The 17,500-nt window shown below is 37.6% G+C and overlaps 7 protein-coding genes across 7 annotated transcripts in view; all 7 read left to right on the top strand.

The window, feature by feature from the left end:
• Positions 1-166: 166 nt before the first annotated feature.
• On the top strand, positions 167-859 carry LSM04_000378 (Golgi apparatus membrane protein TVP23-like; the record flags this gene model as incomplete). The annotated part of the gene is made up of 1 exon (XM_067333718.1): positions 167-859. The coding sequence occupies one exon, from the start codon at positions 167-169 to the stop codon at positions 857-859; it is 693 nt and encodes a 230-aa protein (XP_067189378.1).
• Positions 860-1,790: 931 nt separating this feature from the next.
• Positions 1,791-5,414, top strand: LSM04_001815 (uncharacterized protein; the record flags this gene model as incomplete). The annotated part of the gene is made up of 1 exon (XM_067333716.1): positions 1,791-5,414. The coding sequence occupies one exon, from the start codon at positions 1,791-1,793 to the stop codon at positions 5,412-5,414; it is 3,624 nt and encodes a 1,207-aa protein (XP_067189402.1).
• Positions 5,415-6,137: 723 nt separating this feature from the next.
• On the top strand, positions 6,138-8,639 carry LSM04_005426 (Mre11; the record flags this gene model as incomplete). The annotated part of the gene is made up of 1 exon (XM_067333715.1): positions 6,138-8,639. One exon carries the CDS (start codon positions 6,138-6,140, stop codon positions 8,637-8,639), a length of 2,502 nt encoding a protein of 833 aa, XP_067189482.1.
• A 411-nt stretch (positions 8,640-9,050) lies between these two features.
• Positions 9,051-10,316, top strand: LSM04_009224 (uncharacterized protein; the record flags this gene model as incomplete). The annotated part of the gene is made up of 1 exon (XM_067333714.1): positions 9,051-10,316. One exon carries the CDS (start codon positions 9,051-9,053, stop codon positions 10,314-10,316), a length of 1,266 nt encoding a protein of 421 aa, XP_067189544.1.
• Positions 10,317-10,843: 527 nt separating this feature from the next.
• Positions 10,844-12,781, top strand: LSM04_003831 (Glutathionylspermidine synthase; the record flags this gene model as incomplete). The annotated part of the gene is made up of 1 exon (XM_067333713.1): positions 10,844-12,781. The coding sequence occupies one exon, from the start codon at positions 10,844-10,846 to the stop codon at positions 12,779-12,781; it is 1,938 nt and encodes a 645-aa protein (XP_067189448.1).
• Positions 12,782-13,864: 1,083 nt separating this feature from the next.
• Positions 13,865-15,346, top strand: LSM04_000329 (uncharacterized protein; the record flags this gene model as incomplete). Its single annotated transcript, XM_067333712.1, has 1 exon — positions 13,865-15,346. One exon carries the CDS (start codon positions 13,865-13,867, stop codon positions 15,344-15,346), a length of 1,482 nt encoding a protein of 493 aa, XP_067189376.1.
• A 303-nt stretch (positions 15,347-15,649) lies between these two features.
• Positions 15,650-17,500, top strand: part of LSM04_004519 (SH3 domain) — a gene marked incomplete at both ends in the record, with an annotated part of 2,382 nt that continues 531 nt past the window's right edge. The window contains one exon of the mRNA XM_067333711.1: positions 15,650-17,500. This exon is cut by the window's right edge and continues 531 nt beyond it. Coding sequence (XP_067189464.1) covers positions 15,650-17,500 — 1,851 coding nt within the window.

Genomic DNA, 17,500 nt, shown 5'->3' with positions numbered 1-17,500 from the left:
CGTTATTAACACAGAGCCCACCCACTGCACAGAAAAAATAAAAATAAAGAAAAAAGGTGAGTGAGATAACAAATCCCCCAGTAGCAAAGATAAGATATATATATATATTAGTCAGTCTATAGTTGAACACACAGAAAAAAAAAGTAATAAAGAAAAAAAGAGGAAAATGTTAGAACCAAACAAACCCAACTTTAATTTCTCATCTCCAGATGCGGCCCCTCGAACAAAAGGAGATTTCTCCATCTCTGATCCAAACACTAGTCAGATACCATCGCAACAACAACAACAACAACAACAACAACTATATCAACAACAGCAGCAGGGAGAATCTAATGAAGCGCTTTACAAGGGCGTTCATCCATTCGCCGCTTTCTTTCACATTGTCTTTAAAATCGCCGCTCTCTTAACATTTATTCTTGGCGGTATATTCAGTTCCAGCTATGTGACTATCTTTGTTATTACGATTCTCTTCCTCGCCGCCGATTTCTGGACCACCAAGAACGTTACTGGCCGTTTACTCGTAAGTCTGCGTTGGTGGAATGAAGTCCGTGAAGATGGATCGTCGCAGTGGATCTTTGAAAGTGCCCCGGACGCGGATAAACGCGTAAATGCATTTGATAAATGGTTCTTTTGGTTCACCACCGGTGGAAACTGTGCGGCGTGGGTGTTAATGGTATTATTTAATATGATGTCCTTTACACGATTGCCGATGGCTGTTATTGGCGCTATTCTCGGCGGGGCGAATTTTGTGGGATTTCTCAAATGCAGCCGTGACGCCTCGCGGCGGTTGACGAATTATATGTTAACGCGAGCCGCACAGCAGCCGGAGTTGGTGCGGCAGGTGGCAAGTGCGATATAGTGAGAGAAAGAGAATGATTGAATGAGATGCTGCTGAAGGGAATAATATATATATATATATATATATCAAAGTGTGGGGGGAAGAAAGGATGGAAGAAGAAGAAATGAAAGTAATGAAGGAAAAAAAAAATAAAAGAAAGAAAAAACAAAGAAAGAGAGAAAGAAGGGGTGAGTTATATATATATATATATATATATTATATAGGAAATAGAAAAGAAAATTATGGAGTATATACTTCATTGATTTTATTTCGTTTTCTATTTCTTATTTGTGTGTGTGTGAGTAGGTTCACATCATCTCCATGTCCTGAATCTCTGCATACATGGGTATGATTGTTTTTTCTATCAGTGTGCTTCTTACTTGCGGTTCTATCAACGAACGCAATAATTACCAATAAAAAACACAAAAGAAAAAGGTGCGTGTATGGAACATAGGAAGAATTGAAAGAAGAAAATATATATGATGAATCGAAATGAATAGATCTTTTTTTTTCTTGCTCCCTCCTCTCTCACATTGATACACACAATTCGATGGCATGGATGTAGCTATATATATATATATATTTCTTCACAGATACATTTCTCATGTACTGTATGGATATTTTAAGTTGCTATTTGGAATGCTGTAATATATATTTTTTTTCTTTTTTTCTCATGCTTTTTATTGCATGTGATAGTAGTATCCGGAATTGAGGAAGGGAATTAGCATTGGTTCGTGCCAGTGGCGTGTTTTCTACTACAGATATACACTGTCAGAGAGGCACAAACGGATAGTGAGAGAGAGAGAAACATTTAGAAGTTATTAGCATCCGTAGTGATAGCCGCAATCAATAAATAATTAGTAAGTAGGGAGAATAGTTTTTGTGTATTCTACTTTATACCCACATACACACAAGCATACATAGTATATATATACATATATACATACATAATATGATACGACGGCGTGTGTGTTCTGTTCCCCTCACTGCCAGCACCAGCAGTATTGTGAGCCCAATCGAGGTGTTATCCACCACATCTCTCTTCTTTTCACAACGACATCAAGGCGGACTCCACACATTCATTAGAGATTCGCAATCCTCAAGTTTATCCAAATCTTCTCGCCATGAGTCCACACCGCGTGGCTCTAACAACAACAATAATAATAATAATAATAATAATAATAATAATACGGCTTCTAATATTACCGAAGGTGGACGCCTAACTTCAACGGATTGGGTCTCACAAATGCAGCGGGAGTTATTCAGTGAAAATGATCCACTTGGCGGCCAGGCCCATAAAGACTATTATCGTGATCCGGCGAGTGGATATAGTCCGCAGTACGCCCCACGTAATTTTGCCGAGGGCGGGGCGATTGCCTATCATCATCCACAGAGTCCATTAGCGTATGAGGAGGCAATGGGGCGTCGACGTTGGTTAGATCACGATGTGGCGCAGTTAGAAGAAGAGTTTAAACAACAACGGGCATCTTTGCGAAGTGTGGAAAATTCCACAGAACGGGAGGCGTTAAAGCGGAGTTATGCATCGCAATATCAAATGGGAAATACAATTGTGGAGAATCAATCATTACATGCGGTGAATCAATTACATCACAGTACAAGCACAAGTGGAAATGCCCTTCGTCAACAGTCCATTACCGATCGATATAAACTAGCAGAACAACAGGCACCAATTCCCATGACAAGTGGTGGTATGGATTCAAATACCCTCACAGAGGCGTATATGAAAAGTGTGGATTCTGTACGGGATGATTGGCTGGAGGAGAATCTACGTATTATTCACGGATTACGTGAAAAGGAAAAGTATGATTTTACCGTTATGCAGCGTACCTCGCGTATTCCATTTAAAGGATATGATATGGATCGTTTTATCGCCCAACAAAAAGGAACTTCATACGGGGCTCAACAACTTCCACCGTTAACGGCGAGTTCTACCATGGAAGAAGCCCAGAAAACACTTCGTGCAGGAGAAGAAACTATTCCATTATTTGAATCTATTTCACAAAAGGCATTTGCACGAAATACGGTAAGTGATAGACCTGGTCTTGGGGAGGAATTAACACAGGAGATTGTGGATACGATTCGTGCCACAAAAGCAACAGAAGAAGAAAAACGCAAACAAGATCGTGCACAACGTTTTGGAATTGGCCGTCAAGGGGCTTTAGTACAAGATGGTGGACCCGATAAACGTACATTAAAGAAACACACCAATGATGAACGTCTACTGGATGCTATGTTATTTAGTTCTGATGCGTATAGAAAGACGGTAACAGATGAACACTGGAATCCATATGTACGTCAAGATACTTCACAAGGTGTGGGTCATTTACTAAATAACAAATTTGATATCACACGTCGTGAAGATCGATTAGCTAAAGGTGAACAAGACCTTACAGAACGAAGTGTTATGCATTTTGGAGTTCCTATTCAACAAACTATTGATGAATTTGTGTTTCGTCATCGTAATGCACGTGGAGAACGACCACTTGACTATTTTAAACCATTTCCTGATTTTCGTTCTCTACGATTAAATCGTATGTATCGTGATGTGGAGGGATTTTCCCTTATGAAACAACGACCAGAATTTCTTGAATGGGAACTCTTTACACGTTATCGAGCACATCATCAACAGAGACGACAATTGGCATTATTACATGGTTTAGAGCCTGTTGTAAATGAAACCGTAGAAGAACGTGATACACGACGCCAGAAATTAAATGAATTATGTGAACGAACACCTTTTGATGAAAGATTTTTACATATAAATGATGATGAAATGCGTGTAAGTGGAGAAACACTACGTAGTTGGTTTGGAATGTATATGCTTCCATCTCCTACTATAGTAGAAGCCGTTGTAGGAGCTTCTACTTCTTTAAACTTACATTTATATCCTTTAACAGATGAAATGGGTACGGCAGATACACGTGAACATGTAATGAGTAGTCGTTATTTTAATCGTTTATTTTTAATGGAAGCCTATCAATATCGTATTGGTCGTGGTTTTACAGGGAATGTTATAGGAAAAGCACCAGAACCAGTAATAGAGTATGCACAATCACCAGAAATATTACGTCATTTTAATGCAGAAGAACGAGCAATGTATGAACAATACGTAAAAGAACAAACATCAGAACAATTTAATGAATGGAATACTGCTATGAAACGTCGTAGATGGCTTCCAGAGCATCAGCAATATGGATATGTAGTCGCACAAGGTTATGAAGTACCAGTGGTAGATCTTATTCATACAGATACAGGTTCTATACTAACAGTTTTAGTAAAATCGTATGAACAAGAAATTCGTACCGCATGTGAAAATCCTCTTCATCATACTATTGTAGTAGATGGTCAATCCTATAAACTTAAACCAGATTCTGAACGTCGAGTTGTACCTCTTTCAGTAAAACTAGAATCAGGACAAGTTATAGATATGACGGATGAAATATTTAATCAATGTGAGATGGAATTAATTTCAAAAAATGCCAATCATGCTATCAATTATGGTATTGGTAATTATTCTTATAATAGAGGAAATTATGTGGAAACACAAGATGTTATATGGGAAGAACAAACAGCACGAGGAGAAGAAGGATGGTCACCAGCCACACATGCAGATGGATTGGTACCTAATTTACCAGTACGTGCACGACGTAATCTTGGTAGTAATAAAGATGATGGATCACGTATTGTTAGTACCCCACAACGTGCAGTTATTATTGAATATCACAAACAACCATTTTTTAATCCTGAACCTCGACTTGTACGTGTGGCTTTTCAATCCGATGGAACTGTAGAGGATGTGCCATTATCAGATATTATGGTTTGGCAAAGGCGTTATTATGGTCCTGAACGTACAGTTGGAGATGAATCACGACGACATAATCCAATGAGTATGCGTCGTTATATTGATGTTGCGGATCCATTTAATGAAAAGAATAGTATTAGTGGAGAACATTTTCTTGATAAGTATGAACTTGCACGTACGAGTGAATCTGTAGCTAATAAATACCGTACAACCAAACAAATTACAGAGATTGATCAATGGACTCGTTTTGACTCTACTCGCGCGGATAATTACCGACCATTAAGTATTTCCCACCGTAGAGATTACATCCGTCTTGGTTATATGCATCACTTTACCCCGTGGGAATGGATATTGGTTCAAGAAGCTGATCAACCCCTCATTGCGGAACAAATCCGTCAAGATGATATTGGACCAAGTTATTACTTCTCACTCAATCGCTTCTGGCGTTATAAAGCACGTCCACATGGTTATATCCGTCATTTTGAAAATGAGGTGCGAGACTTATTGCAGTTTGTGGACGGCGTTACACCATGGAGACAGGCACAGAAGATTCGTACATACTGGGAAGTACGATCGCATCACCCAATGCCGCAGTTTAACCGCCCAGAAGTGGCTATGCATCGCAATACGGTTGGATTACTCCCTGCACATATGTGGGAAACAGATAAGAAGACTGGAAAGGTAAAGGCCGTGAGGGATTCTGTGAGGGATTATCAAACAAAGACACCTCTGCCAAAATGGGTAAATTTGTAAGTTTGTTTGTTTCCTTTTATTACTATCATTATTTATTGTTTTTGCTATTGTGGTGGTTGTGGTCGTTCTTTTGGTTGGAGTATGGGATGCTGTGTATGTACACATCGCTGTTTAAAGTTGAAACATATATGAAGATAAAAATAGCGTAAAAGAAAAATAAATAAAAAAAATATATTTATTCACAAGATGATTGCGTGGGGGGCGTTATTTCTTCTTCTCCTCCTTTCTCTTTATATATCTATCCATCCATATATATATTATTTTCTGTGAAAATTGTTTTTTTTCTTGTTATTCTCTTTTCTTTTAACAAAATAAAATTTTCTATTCTCTCTTTCATACTCTTTATGCAATTCTAAGAATAGATAGACAACGGAAGTTCACTAAAGAAAGACAGTGCTTTACCAAATCCAGTCATTTAAGCACAGTTACTTAGAGAGAGACATATATACATATACATATCTATAAATTCATTACATTACAGAGACTCTCAATTTCAGAGACTACCTACCATAGAAGAAGAAAAAGTTTTTTTTTTCTTTTATTTCCCTTTGTTTAATTAATTAATTCATTCATTTTTTTTTCGTTTGTCCCTTCCTTAATACTATTATTATTATTATTATTATTATTATTATTATTATTATTATTATTATTATTTGCTATTATTTTCTCCAGTATCTACAACAACCATAGATACTGTAAAAGAAGAGCTATAACGTGTGCACTATGCCTACTGCTTCTTCTGCTGGACCAGCCCCACCACCATCAAAAACAACATCCTCCTCAACGTTTAAATTTCTCATTACAACCGATAATCATTTGGGTTTTCAAGAACGTGATCCCCGTCGGGGCGATGATAGTTTTACCACTTTTGAAGAATGTCTTCGTGCAGCACGTGTAGAACATGACGTGGATGCTATTCTTCTCGGCGGTGATCTTTTTCATGATAATAAACCCAGTCTTGGATGCCTCGCTCGCACTACGGCACTACTGCGTACATACGTACTTGGCGATAAACCGATTGGGTTTACACTATTAAGTGATCCGAAGCGAAATTTTCCTACACATGCTGTGCCATTAGCTAATTTTCAAGATCCTAATATGAATGTGGCTATACCTATTTTTATTATTCATGGGAATCACGATGATCCCGTTGGAGGAACTTCTTCTATTGATATATTATCCACAAATGGTCTGGTAAATTATTTTGGGCAAGTCTCCTCCTTGGATGATATTGTAGTAGAACCTATATTACTAAAAAAAGGTCATACCTATGTGGCTTTATATGGGCTTGGAAATGTTCGTGATGAACGATTACATCGTTGTTTTCGTATGAAAAAAGTTCGCTTTGTGCACCCCAAACCCATTCCCGGACAACGTTGGTTTAAGATCTTACTACTTCATCAAAATCGCGGTCTTCGTGGTGGGCCTTCTGATAAATGCGGTATATTTGAAACCATGTTAGCCGGATTTGGCTTAGATCTCGTTATCTGGGGCAATGAACACGAGCAACAGATGATTCCCACCCCATCTGAGGGCTTTGATGTCATTCAACCCGGCAGTACAATTCTCACTTCTCTCACTGGACAGGAGTGTCGTCCTAAACAATATGGAATATTAGAAGTACGCGATGGATCATATCGTCTCACGCCGTTTACACTTCAAAGTGTTCGTCCAGTTGTGCGACGGACGATTGAACTCTGGCGGGAGAATCCAACTGGACGTACATTAGACGCCGTGGAGGATTTTCTTCGCAGTGTGGTAGAAGAGATGATTGATGAGGCGGAGGAACAGGTGAGTAGAATTCCAGATGATGTACTGAAATTTCATCCGAATATTAAATATCCTATTATGCGGTTATCGGTGGATTTTACGGATCCGGAATCTACAAATTTTCCACAACCGAATATTAACCGCTTTGGACAACATTATATGGATGTTATTGTGAACCCAGGTGATTTGCTACGGCCTATTAAACCAAAACCTCTTCCTCGTACAATGCTTAATTCACGTGGGGGAGACAATGCAGTACCGGTAGTTCCTGTACCACGATTAAATACATCTGATATTCGTACAAAAGTAGCGGAAGTCTTTAATGCGAACGCACGGGATGCTTGTTTGTTACTTTCAGAGCCGGAAGTTTCTGCGGCGGTGTATGCGTTTGCTGAGAAGGGTGAACGTGATGCTATTGATGAACGTATTTCTGAACTATTAAATATGTGTCAAAAGTCTGTATGGAAGACAATGGGGCGAGGGGATGCGGAAACTATATTGAAACCTGATAGTATATGTGATGAAGTTGTACGGTACAAACAAGAGATTAATAAACGTTATGCAGAAATGGCACGTTCAAGTGAGGTGCCCTTTCAACAAGAAGAACAAGAACAGTTTCGTAATAATACAGATGATGCTTCTATTGCTCAGAAACGAGCGAATTTCATGATTTCTGACAAGTTTGATGAAAACAGTATTCCCTTTGGTGAAACCGCCTCATCAGCTTCTCATGTACTTAACGCCGCCTTAGCAGCCGCCACAGCAGCCGTAAACCCAAAAAGCCATCTCGCAGGTAATAATAATAATAATAATAATAATAATAATAATAATAATAATAATAATAATAATAATAAGGATGATGAGGATGATGAACTTCCGGATACTGGCCTTAGTCGCGTAACGATGGATGCCCTAATTGCTAATGCCGTACGACCGGAGTCGGGCGTTCCAACTGCACGAACACCACAATTAATGAAAAGGACAACACGAGAGAATATGTGCAGTCTTCCCAGTAATAAACGGCAGCGGGAGGAGGTGAATGTGGACGGTATATATGATGAGCATAGTAACAGGAATGTTACTAATAATAATAATAATAATAATAATAATAATAATAATAATAATAATAATAATAATAATAATGAGTTTGATGATGATGGAGTTATTGAAATACTACCCACAACAACTACACTTAATAACCATACAAAGGGAGGAGCAAGAAAAAGCAGCAAAACAACAACAACAACGGGTACAAAAGCCCCGAGAGGTAAAAAAGGCAAACAAGTTCTTTTGGCTTCTTCTGCTATGAGTACACCGAAACTAAACTTAACGCATCATATAGTTCCGGGAGAGATTTCAACAACAACATCAAAAATGCAGAGTTTAGCAGCACGGGGTAAGGCACAACAGACAGGTGGTCTTAATATGTTGTCCAAGTGGGGAAGTCAGAGTTGAAAGTTGAACAGAGTATTTAGAAAGAGAGAAAGAGAAAAAAGAATGAACAAGAGAAGAACAGAAGAAAGAAAAAGAAGAAGAGAAGGAAAATGGAAGGGAAATCGATATTTAGTGATTTTTTTTCTGTCTTTGCGGGTTTCTTTTTTCTTATTCTTGAGAAAAAAAAGAAACGACGAATTCCTGTTGCATTTTCCTCTCACTTAGAAAAAGACAGAGTTTTACTTTTACTCTTTATTTTTTCTTTTTATATTCCTATCCCCTCATTATTCTTTGCAATTACAGATTTCGAAAAAAAAGGGACAAAATATAACAAGAAAAAAAAAAAAAACGCACACAAAAGAAAATCAATTTAAACAACAAGAAAAGCAAAAACAACTACAGCATTATCAAACATTATATATAATTATAGAGATGCTATATCGACCATGGATGAGAAAAGGAAGATCTCTCTGTAGTTTTACTGGAAAATCATCATATCGTTCATTCTACGCTGGATTAGATGAGTCCCGTGTAAAACGATTGAAAGGCTCTAATATGGCCTTTAATAGACCTCGTGGACGTGATACTCTCTCTTTAGCATTTGAACGGCGAATTCAAATATTACCACTTGTTGAAATAGGGGACTTGTACAAACTACCATCCAAGCAGTCGGTGTTAACTAATAATAGTAATAATAATGATGAATTAAGCAAGAAAGCGAAGAAATCTTTAAATGTACTTGTGGTGGATTTATTATCATTAGATAGTGTTGAGGCACCGGTGACATTTCCTGCAGCTCATCCATCGTACTACAGAGGATGGAAAGTAGAAGAAGGAAAAGAAGAAGAAGAAAATAGTAAAATATCATCTTCATTTGTTATTAGTGATGAATTTGGTTATACATTATCACCAGATAATAAACATCATTTACGTCAGAATGGTGATACCACACTTTTACGTGGATCCTTTTTAAAGCGTAGTGAAGATATTACTGTACAGTTTTCTGTAGCTCTTTGTATTGATCCATACCTTGATGTGGAACGATATCGCCGTGAAGAGGCACAAGTAGAGATGATATCGGGTTATCGTAATATATTATACGAAGCAGCAGAATTACCTCAAGGACCAGCCGATATTATTCGTATTCCCGCTCTTTCCTGTGATACATGTGGTTCTAAATTTCGCCATGAAATCGGTAAACTCAATCAACAATCTCTTATTAAAGGCTTTCATCGTGTATCGCACGCCTGTAAAGAGGTATTAGTGCCTAATCCTAATTTCTGTGTAGAAGTGTATGTTCCTCCACTCTTGTTTTCACAATTTACATTAGCGTTTCGCGAAGAGGCGTGGGAGACGCCGGAGTCTACACTAAATCCTGGCCGCACAGCATTATATCCCGGTCTTCCACCTCCCCGTTCGTTATTAATGTTTGATGGTTGGGTGGGAAAACGACCCGAGTTAATAGAGGCGGTGGCCACAGAAGGAAAGAGTTTAATGCGTGGAGTTCAACAGACATTGGATGGGAGAAGTATTGAACCACGTGAAGTGCTGGCGGATATTCGGGTATTTGGTCGTGAACGGGAACGGCAGGAGATGTTGGAAAAGGAACGTGAAACAGCAGCGCAGGAGGGATTGATGATTGAAAAGTCGGATGATGATAATGATGGACAGCTGCATTCCGGTATCCATCATGTGTAGAGGGGATTAGTTTTTCTATATATATATATATATATATATACAAACATATATGAGAACTTTCGCAAGTAAGAGGAAGGGAATGGAATGGAATGGAAAGTGATATTCTTATCGAAGTAGAGTGTATTCATACACAAGTTCTTGCTTTTACCCACTTATCATGTGTGGGTCTTTTTTTTTTTTAATCTCTGTGTGTATGAATACAAATGTAAATATTTTAACCTAAGATATTTCATTTTTTCTTTCTATTACTATTATTTTTTTAATGACTTCTATTCCTCTTTTTTTCCTGTTGTTGTTTTTTTTTTTGCGTTGGAATGGTAAATTACACATATCCACATAAATAAAGAACAAAAAAAAAAAAAGAAAGTTACCAAAGCGAGAAAAAAAAAACAAAAAAGAGGGCAAATACAAAGTATAAAAAAATACAATAAAAAAAACAAGAACAACTATTTTTAAGGGATATTTTAAATAAAACCAACTTCACCACGTTTTGTTTTTACCGAACTTCTTGTTTATTACAAAAGAAAATGACAACGACAGCAGCAGCCGCATCACCTGTGGGGTTGCCTTTTGGGGAAATCCAGGGATATGCACCTGGTGGTATTCCGGCATACAGCAATAAACACGATATGTACTTTTCAGGGGAACGCAGCATTGATAAGAATCTTTTCTGCGGATTTAAATACCAATGCGTGGAATTTGCGCGTCGGTGGTTGTATGAACGTAAACTGCTTGTTCTCCCCGATGTGAATTGGGCGGTGCATATATTTCAATTAAAGGAAGTATCGGATGCGCGTACAGCAGAGCCTGTGCGTTGTGTGTCCATTCGTAATGGAACTGCAGAAAAGCCTGTGGCCGATTCACTTCTTATTTATCCTTCCGAGGAAGATAGTTTGGTGGGTCATGTGGCCGTTATTACAGAAGTTGGGGATAATTGGATTCGTATCGCCGATCAAAATCATCGTTTTCACAAGTGGGAATCTAATTATGCCGCACAATTACCATTAAAGTTTGAAAATGGCGTTTGGACGGTGGAAGATCATGTATATTATGGGGTATTGAATCCACTTGGATGGGTGACCTTTCCAGATACACCTGATCGAGATCCAAATGAACCACTTGTGCTACATCCATCATTACACTTTAAAACACCAGAGAAACCGTATTTACGTCGTCTAACGTTTTTTCCTAAAGGAAGAAAAGAAAATTGGTTAGATCCTACAAATGAGGCAGAGGCTTTATTTATGAAAACATATGGGATAGATGTTACTCGACCAGGTTTGGGAAGTTCGAGTTACTATCAAATGAATACGGAACTTTACCTGGATTGTACACGTTATGGTAATCAATTGCATGAATTTTTTCTTGAAGCAACAGAAACGGTACTTGCAAGTGATGAGAAATTAAAATTATTTGGTATTCCACAAGAATTTTGGCCACGTATTCGTCATTCATGGAAAACACAAAAAGAATGCATAACGGGAAGATTTGATTTTGCCTTTGATGAAGATAAACAAATGTTTAAATGTTTTGAATACAATGCGGATAGTGCCTCAACACTACTGGAGTGTGGTGATATTCAAGAGAAATGGGCAGATTCTGTTGGTATAGCCGATGGCACCACACGAAGTTCAGGCAATCTTATTCAATCACGTTTACAATTGGCATGGGAAATGACCAACTTAAAAGGCCGTGTGCACTTCCTTGTGGATAATGATAATGAGGAACAATATACCGCCATGTATGTTATGCAAGGAGCCCGCGCTGCAGGTTTGGAAACAAAGTTGTGTGTTCTCTTTGATGAATTTCACTTTGATGCGAATGGGACGATTATAGACGCCGATGGAATTCCCGTAACAGCTGTTTGGAAAACATGGATGTGGGAAACAGCAATTGCGGATTATAATGCGGCGAAACTCGAGCGTGGAACTAATTGGAAACCCACACCAACAGAGAAGGTGCGATTGTGTGATATTCTCCTTGGGCTGAATTGGGATATACGCGTGTTTGAGCCCATGTGGAAGTTAATTCCCAGTAATAAAGCCATTCTTCCTATGATTTACGATAACCACCCCGATCATCCCGCAGTATTACGAGCCAGTTATGAATTAACGGATGATCTTCGTCGTAGTGGATATGCAAAGAAACCCATTGTGGGACGAGTTGGGCGTAATATAACGATTACAGAACCAACTGGAAATGTAGCGGCGGAGTCTGGCGGTAATTTCGGGGATCGTGATATGATTTACCAGGAGTTATTTCCATTGCCGTGCAGAGACGGCTATCATGCGATTCTGGGCGGTTGGGTGATTGGGGATGTGTACAGTGGAACGGGTATTCGTGAGGATACGAGTATTATTACTGGACTGGATTCGCCCTTCAGTGCACTGCGGGTGTATGTGGGGAAGTTACCACGACCACTAAGTCATGAAGATCTGGATGCGGAGGAGGCGAATCAACGGTAAATAGTGAAGAATAAGAAAGAAAAGAAGAGGAAAGGAAAGAAGGAAATGAAGGGTGGGGAAAATGTGATTTTTATTATTTATATTATATATAGTGTTATGTATGTATGTATGTGTCTGTGTGTTTGTGTGTTTCTTTCTTTGTTCGTATATATGTAGTATATATCGGAGAAAAGAAGAGATACATTAGTGTATATATATATATATATATATATATATATATATATATACCTATGACAGCAATGAGAAGATAACGTTATATTCATTGCAAGGAGTCTTGGGTGTTCTTTTAGAAATGGATGGTGAAGAAGAAAGAAGCAAAACGGGGGAAATACAAAACTTTAAAATTACACGAAATGTAAGAGACAAAAATATGGTAAACAACAACAAAAAAAGATGAGCTAAATGAAGAACAATAGTGGGGGTCGTGATGAAAACAAAAAAAAAAAAGAAATAAGAAGATTGAACGCGGTTTTGTCTACTCATTTTTTTTTTCTTTCTTCTTTACTTTAGCTACTTCTGTGTCTTGAAGTATAACAAGAAGGGTGAATAACAGGGAAATCATAAACATTGCGTTTACACTAAGCCACTGTTACCGTATTATTATGCTTTTTAAAAAAATTACGATATTGCTTTCTTCTATCTATCTATCTATCTATCTATCTATCTATCTATCTATCTATCTATCTATCTATCTATCTATCTATCTATCTATCTATCTATCTATCTATATATATATATATATATATATATTTATTTATATTTATAATATGAACTGCTTAATAAACAAAATAACTAGGGGATTTTTTTCTTTTCTTCTCTTCTCTTTTTCTCTTCTCTTTAATACGAACTATATTGAAAGCCCTTTAAATCTGCGGGAGAGCCCATTTACTATGTTCTTGAGCAATAGAAGAAATACTTGAATATATAGAAATACAATAACAACAACAATAAGAAGAAAAGAGAAATCGAGGAGTTTTTCTTTATATATATCTTCTCATTTGCACCATACAAAAAAGACAGACGTGATTTTCATCATCATAATAAGAAAAAAAAAAAATAGAAACACACAAACTTCTTCACTACATGGAAACACTGCTAAGAAATCCACAGGAACAAGAATGTAATTATTATCACGTAGAAACACTATTTGCTGAATTAGAGCGAAATACACGTAATCCCGTCAAATTATATCGTCATCTCCTCCAACGTGCCGTTACTCAACTCGATAGTGTTATCAAAGAGAAGGAACAACTGCAGGCGGAATTGCAGTGGGAGCGGCGTAAACAGAATAAGCGACTAGAGAAACTACAAGAGGAACTCCACAAATTAAAAAGATATGTAGACAACACAAATTCTCAAACAAAGAAAGAACGAAAAAGAAAGAACGATACGTTATCCTCATATCCCTTAACAACACCAACACCCCCTATATCGTCTTCCATATCAATAACAACTTCTGGGAAGTATGATTGCACTGAGAAGAGTGATCAAATAGGGAATAATGTGAGAAAAGAAGAAGAGATTGATAAGAATAGATATAGTAAGAAGAAACACGCTAGTGTAGATGAGAGACGACACTCAAGTACATGTTTATCATACACAACAGTTCCAATCCCATCAGCAATTACAACATCATTATTAAGGAGTGGAAGAGACAATAATAATAACAACAATAATAATAATAATAATAATAATAATAATAATAATAATAATAATAATAATAATAATAATAATAATAATAACCAAAAGAGTGGTATAACAACAGCAAGTATGGAAAAGGATAGTCTGATGATGGAGCGAATTTTAGGAGATTTACTTCTACTTGTAATAAATACAGATAGTGTAAATAATGATACCAATGTAAACACGAAATCATATAAACTTAATGGAAATGCCAGTGGTTTGTGTGCGGCGGTGATATCATCTATTCGTATTCTTAAGAAACGTGAGGCAACACTGCGGAATCGTGTGAAGATATTAGAAGAAACAGTAAAACGTAATGAGGAACTGCGATTGGGTGCCCGTATGACTGCAGAACATCAGGCGAGATTTGAAATGTTGCAAAGATTTCAAGACGATATGGCATCTCCTCTGGCTTCTGCAATGGTTACTCTACCTGTTAATAATAATAATAATAATAATAATAATAATACTGAGATGGATGATGACAATGATAATACTAGTGATGATAGTGATATTAATAGTGATACTGCTGCTAGTACTATTAGTGGTATTGCTGATATTATACCTCCCGGCAGTCCGACGTGTTCCACTAGATCTTCCTTCTCCACACACATCTATCATTGTGATACTGTGAATAATAATAATAATAATAATAATAATAATAATAATAATAATAATAATAATAATAATAATAATAATAATAATAATAATAATAAAGAAGAATGTATGGCCACATTAGAGATGTTGTGTGCTGAGAAGAGAAGTGGAGAAGTGTACAATAGTGAAGGTAAACCGTTAAATGATCTTGTGGGTGAAGTGGAGTTTATGGAGTACATGAACTGGAAGCGGGAATTCCTGCAGGAACTTGTTCACAAGGACTAAAGAAAATATTATTATAATAATATATTTACATTATATATATATATATATATATATATAAATGTAAATGGAATACAAAAGAATAGTAAAAAAAAGAAGGACAGATATTATTTATGTTGAAGTTTCTCCAATACCCCTTTGTTTTTTAATTATTAATCCATTTCCTTTTCTTATGTTTATTTTTTTTTCTTTTTACTGTCATACATTCGTGTGAAATAACAAAAAAAAATCCACAAGGAGAGAAAGAAGGGAAGAAAAACAAGCCGCACACAACGCAGCAATCGAAAAAAATAAAAAAGAAAAATTATGACTGCAGCAGCCACATTATTTCAGCGTAATAAACGTATTTACATACAGGAAGAGGACAAACTAGAGAGTATTCTCTCCGATGACACCTTTCAACAAAAGTTTCATCAATGGCTGGACAGCACGATAGCCCAGTTGGATGTTCAATTCGAATTATGTGAACAGCAATTATCTGAACTCCAGCAAAGTGTCGCCGTAGAGACGGGCACGTATTGGTGCAGTAAAACTATTATTGAACACTGCAATTTACATATGAGTGAGAAACGATTAATTGTGGCTGGTGCAGATGTGGAACAGCCGGCGAGTCTGCCTGATCTCGTTAAATTGATTTCCTGTTTACAGCAGTTAAAGGCCCAGGCGTTTATTACCCCCATGCAGAGAAGATTTATTGAACAGTGTGAAGCGGAATTGCGGAATGTCGTGTTTGAATCCCGCGAGTTAATTTTTATCACGAATGCCTTACAAACAAAACTCCGCTATGATGGAAATACACGCGGTGTATTTGGCGATTTAACGAATTTTCAAAACGCCATTGAGGAACTTTCCCCGCGAATTGATCAATGTGAACAGTTACTAGAGGCAAGTCTCGCCGAGGGTGAAATGGGCACCGCTGAGGATATCTCCCGTCAACAGTTGGAGATTTATGAACATATATTAACATTAATTACGGATCAATATCCAATTATCACGAATTACTATACGGAATCGCGCGATAGTGATAGACGGCGACGTTGGGCTATTTTTCGAATGGCCGATAAAGATATTACGGCCGTGATTGAAGGGAAATACCGTCAGATTGAGGCCTGTGAAGAGGATCTTATTAAGATTAAGGAACAGATTGAGAATTATAATAACGATGACTCCCATCAGAAGAAACGGTATGAGTCCGATTGTAGTCTCTCGGATGATTATTTACAGAAGAATAAAGAAAAACAGCAAAGTGTGTGGAATCGTATTTTTGAATTATTTGAGGAAATGCGAAAATGTCAACAGGAACTCACCACACTGGGACGACAGCGACGAAAAGAGATTGACCGACGTTTACAAATGGAAGAACATGAGGCAGGAAGGCGCAGTGGACATCAGGCGTTTCTTAAAGCCGCCGCCGATCACGCACAGAAACTACAAGCAATGATTAATAACGCACTTGCCGCTAAAGATCTCGCAACGGCGTTAAATAACTTTGTACTCGATGGCTGTGATAGTATTACGGGTAAGTATGATAAACAGCAGAATGCCCTTAGTGAGATGCTGCGTCTCGTACAACAACATCACTTTAAGCGATTCTCTGATTACTATATTGCGGCCAGTCGTTATTTATACCGTAAGGAGCGACGCTTAGAAGAGATTGAAAAGGAGATTGAACGTAATGAGATGAAGAAGGAAATATTAGCTGATGCTCTCAATACAAATGCGAAACGCTATGCAGAAATCAATAACGATTTACTCCTTAAAAGACGCGGAGTATCACAGGAAGTATTATACATTCGCCATAAACTCGAAAAGGCAGAAAAGGCGATTGAACCAACATTGCGTTCTCTGCAGTTCGCCGGTGTGGAGTACGTCCATCCACGCGATATTGTAGAGAAAGTCAATCTCAACCGCTGCAGTACAATCCTCGACTACCGTGAAGTAATGAATCCCTCCATCCCATTTAATGAAAAGGTGCAAAAAGAGGAATTGCAAACACTCTTACAACTCCGTTCCACATTGGAAGCAGAAAAGGGAGAACGGGAAACTCAACAACAATTACAATCGCAACAACAGCCATTACGTTTACCGATGATTTCATCAACAGGAATATCCATACCATCAGCATCGCAAGAAAGTACACTGCAGAAAGGTATGAAT

The sequence above is a fragment of the Trypanosoma melophagium genome, assembly GCF_022059095.1.
Source record: "Trypanosoma melophagium isolate St. Kilda chromosome Unknown ctg30segment0, whole genome shotgun sequence".
Taxonomy (NCBI): Eukaryota; Euglenozoa; class Kinetoplastea; order Trypanosomatida; family Trypanosomatidae; genus Trypanosoma; species Trypanosoma melophagium.
The sequence above is the reverse complement of the archived record's forward strand: the minus strand, read 5'-3'. Positions and strand labels throughout refer to the sequence as shown.